At 39.6% G+C, this 3983-nt stretch overlaps 1 protein-coding gene across 1 annotated transcript in view; it reads left to right on the forward strand.

Moving 5' to 3' along the window:
* The first annotated feature begins 2461 nt into the window (after nt 1–2461).
* LOC125025610 (basic proline-rich protein-like) overlaps nt 2462–3983 on the forward strand; it is a 2338-nt gene continuing 816 nt past the window's right edge. The window contains exons 1-2 of the mRNA XM_047613636.1: nt 2462–2483; nt 3715–3983. The exon at nt 3715–3983 is cut by the window's right edge and continues 816 nt beyond it. Coding sequence (XP_047469592.1) covers nt 2462–2483; nt 3715–3983 — 291 coding nt within the window. The remainder of the gene's footprint in view (nt 2484–3714) is intronic.

The following is a 3983-nucleotide window of genomic DNA, read 5'->3' on the forward strand; positions in this document are numbered from 1 at the left end:
AGGTGGCCATGAGTATTCCTGCCAACTCAGTTTGCGTAGTGCTAGCCCAGTCATAAACACTCCTAACAGCAATCCTGGTGCTGCAAATTATTGTTTTTATATACAACAAAAGCGCATCTTGCTCTGCTCCCAGACGGCAAGGATTCGCCAGTGTAGCATTCATATGCATTGGACAGAGTTTCAAGATGCTAATTTATATTTGCAAGTGCATACTGCTTAAGTATAGCAGATGGGACACTGTCTTTTCGGGGAGCCAGTCGTATAATATATATTTAGATCCGACATTTTCCACGGCGGAACAGAACGTCCATATAGGGTCTTACTTATGGGTATGTTCAGCTGAGTTTACATGTTATTTGTACCCATAGATTTGAGTATGAATCGGTGTTGATATTCAAAGTTAGCTCCTTTATTGTACAATGTAGTGGATCTCTAATTGATTTTACACTAAATATGGTATTTATGTACAATATTCTTTCGTAAACAGAATGTAAATTAAGTTATAGTTTCATATTCACAGTCCTTGTTGTTCTAGGGGCACCAAGAATGATCCTCATGGCCTCATTCTGTACAGTTTCTAAACTAGTCAGCTCCGTTTCCTTGAACAATACCAGGTGCAATGCATGGTAATCTGTGACTGATCGTATGTATGACAAGTAAAAGAATCTCGCAATATTGACATTCATACCATGACCTTTGCCAACAAGTGTCCTAAGTGGCTTCAGCCACTCCCACAGCCTTTTCTTCAGGTTCCTAATGAACTCTGAATCATTAACAATCACCCCGAGGTATTTGTACTGGTGGCAGAGATCTAGCTCAACGTCATTTATATAAAACCTTGGCAAAGGGATTGCCTCTGGGTTGAGCGCCTTGTTTTTTTCAATCCAGATTATCACGCCACACTCAGCAGCCCTTGCTGAAAGTATATCTAGAATCTCTTGCATTCTCTCCTCGGATGAGGATTTAATGCAAATATCATCGGCATAGCAAATAACGGAATCACTGCCCTCAAGGGGTATATCGCCCAATAATCTATGCATTAGGATATTAAAAAGCATGGGACTAAGTACGCCTCTCTGAGGTGTGCCGAGTTCACATACTTTTGTATGAGTACTCTTAATGCCCCTGAAGAGAACCTGAGCCGATCGATTCGATATATACATTTAAATCATGTTACGGGTTTTCCTGAATACCAGAGCTACCTAGTTGCTCAAGGATAATTTCTCAGCAATATCGAAAGAGATCGAAGATCAAGTAATGCGGTTTGCATGCCTGGGTTTGAATTTGTTAAGTACTCAGCAAAACCGTGCTGGCTGCTACGTCCTGGGAGAAATCCATACAGTCTGGGGGATAACAGAATTATTCTCTCAAGTATTTTGCACAGACAGCAGGTCAAGGAAATAGGCCTGTATTTATCAGGTTTGGGTATAGGGATGATTAAGCTTTTAGTCCAGGAGCTTGGGAGGATTCCTTGTGATAGGCTGAGTCTATACAGGTTTACAAGTGGGTTGCCTGGTACCTGCGCAGTGAGGCGAAGGACGCTGTAGGTAATGCCATCCTCGCCGGGGGCGGTTGCCTTCCCTTTCAGAAGGGCATAACTCAATTCCCACTCGGTTATTTCGGCAAAGTCGGAGGGGGTCAGTAGCAGCTCAGGCTTCTGCTATATTAATATTTCTATATATTTTCGACGTGTTGAGTTGATCTTTTATCCCTTGTGGAAGTGAGTTCTAGCAGTGCCTCTAACCTGTTCTTGTGGACTGTGGAACTGCGGTGTTGTGAGAGCTGTACCTGTCAGTCTATCATTTTTTTTACACACGTAGCCACATAAGTTTGTCTATTGATACTTTGCAAGAATTGATCCCAGTGTTTACTACGAATCTGAGTTTTTAATTCTCTGACTTTCTTGTTGGCTTTAAGAAACTACAGAAGATTATCTGACGTCATATTATGCTTATAAACAGTTAGCAAGCTCCTGAACCCGTTTATGTTTCTTGGCCAGAATAGGGTCATTGATCCACCTCGGTGCATGGGAGGCCTCTTTTTCTTCGAGAGTTTTCGTGAACAGACCCATATGTTATAGTAGTCATAAACAACTTTGACCCTAAGAGAAATTTTCAAATGATTTCATAGGTGTCATACAAGTCACAGACGCGTGCCTTGAAGTGATGCTCCAGGCCCGGTGAGATAATCCCTCTGAGCCAACGTGATCTACGGGTTGCGTCGCTGTCTACAGTATAGTCTGTTCGTATTGCAAAGTGGCCACTGACTACTTCTCGTACCAGTGAAGCCCAGACATGATCTACTAATGATGAAATGCTTGAATTCTTCCCCATTACTATTACGTTGGTTGTGTGGATGGCTTGCACTGAAGTCGCCCATGCGTAATGTGCCTTGCTTGTGAAAATCGGCGAGAGAACTAGCCAGGAATTTAGAGGATCTCACCGAAAGCAAATATTTAAACATGGCGCCAAAACCCTTAGAGTGTTCTTTCGTCTTGTTCTTTCTCTTCTGTGTTTTCTTCCTCTTTCTTCTTCCTATGTTTTATTTATGTTTCTTATTATTTCTTCTTCTTTCTTCTTTTTGTTTTATTTATGTTCCTGATTCTCTCCTCTTTTCCTTTTTACTTCTGCTTCTTCTTTTTCTTCTGATTCTTCTTATTATTATTCTCCTTTTTTTTCCTTTCTATTCTTCTCTTCTTCGTCTCTTTTCTTTCTTTATACCGTTCATACACAAGGACAAGCGAGAATCAAACCGAAATAACGGATTTCTCTAATCAAATTTTCAAATTCTCACGCATTTTTAAGTGAAATGAAACCAACAAACTAATCGTGAACTATTTTAATCCTCTGTACATCATCATAAAAGTGACGATAACATATACCAACAAATATCACATACGCACGCGCTCATTAGCATATACACGCCAGTATTACGTAAATATCAACGTTATTAATATCACTTTCAGGGTATAGACAGATCCATGAGTTAACAATATGATTTGTGTTATCCATTTGTGCTTCGGTTAGGAATTATATATTGCATTACAGACAATATAATATTTGTGATAATTGTTTAAATTTGTGTGATGCTCAAATAATAAATTTAATAAGATTTAATGCTTAATAAAGAGATTGATAAAAGTAATAAATAATAATGTCAAAATAAATCTATGAGGATTTTATTTCTTCTGAACTTCTCTCAGTTTGACTCTTTATTGCCAATCCATCTACTTCCTCTTTATTTTCACTTCCTCTTTATTTTCACTTCCTCTTTATTTTCACTAGTATTTACTTATCTAAAACTCTTCTTCATCTCCTTCTTTTTTTCTTGTTTTTTTTCCCTTTTTTATCATAATAAAAATAAATAAAATTCTTCACAGACGCTCAAATCTCGTCCTTAACGATCGACATACTATTGAATTAAGTAAGCAATTATACATTTCTAAATAAATAAATGTCTATAAATTAAAAAAATAAAAGGCAATACACACTTACGATACATCTAAAATCACATAAAAATTCATAAAAATATCCTCATAAATAAATCTAAAATATCCAATTAAATAAATTCTAAAAAACCATGAATACATCTTATATATCCTCATATTTAAAATATCCTCATACATAAATCCTAAATATTCTCATAAACAAATCTTAAATATCCTCACAAATAAGATTCTACACCCACGCCCAAGTCTCCTCCAACATCCCTCAGTCCTAATCACCCAATCTCTCCCAATCCCGACCATCCCGTCTCTCCCAATCCCTCGGCCTACTCCCCTGGCCTCTCGTCCTCCGCCCGGCCTAATCCCGTCTCTCCCAATCCCTCGGCCTACTCCCCTGGCCTCTCGTCCTCCGCCCGGCTTAATCCCGTCTCTCCCAATCCCCCGGCCTACTCCCCTGGCCTCTCGTCCTCCGCCCGGCTTAATCCCGTCTCTCCCAATCCCCCGGCCTACTCCCCTGGCCCCTCGTCCTCCGCCCGGC

The sequence above is a fragment of the Penaeus chinensis genome, chromosome 5, assembly GCF_019202785.1.
Source record: "Penaeus chinensis breed Huanghai No. 1 chromosome 5, ASM1920278v2, whole genome shotgun sequence".
NCBI classification, from domain to species: Eukaryota; Metazoa; Arthropoda; class Malacostraca; order Decapoda; family Penaeidae; genus Penaeus; species Penaeus chinensis.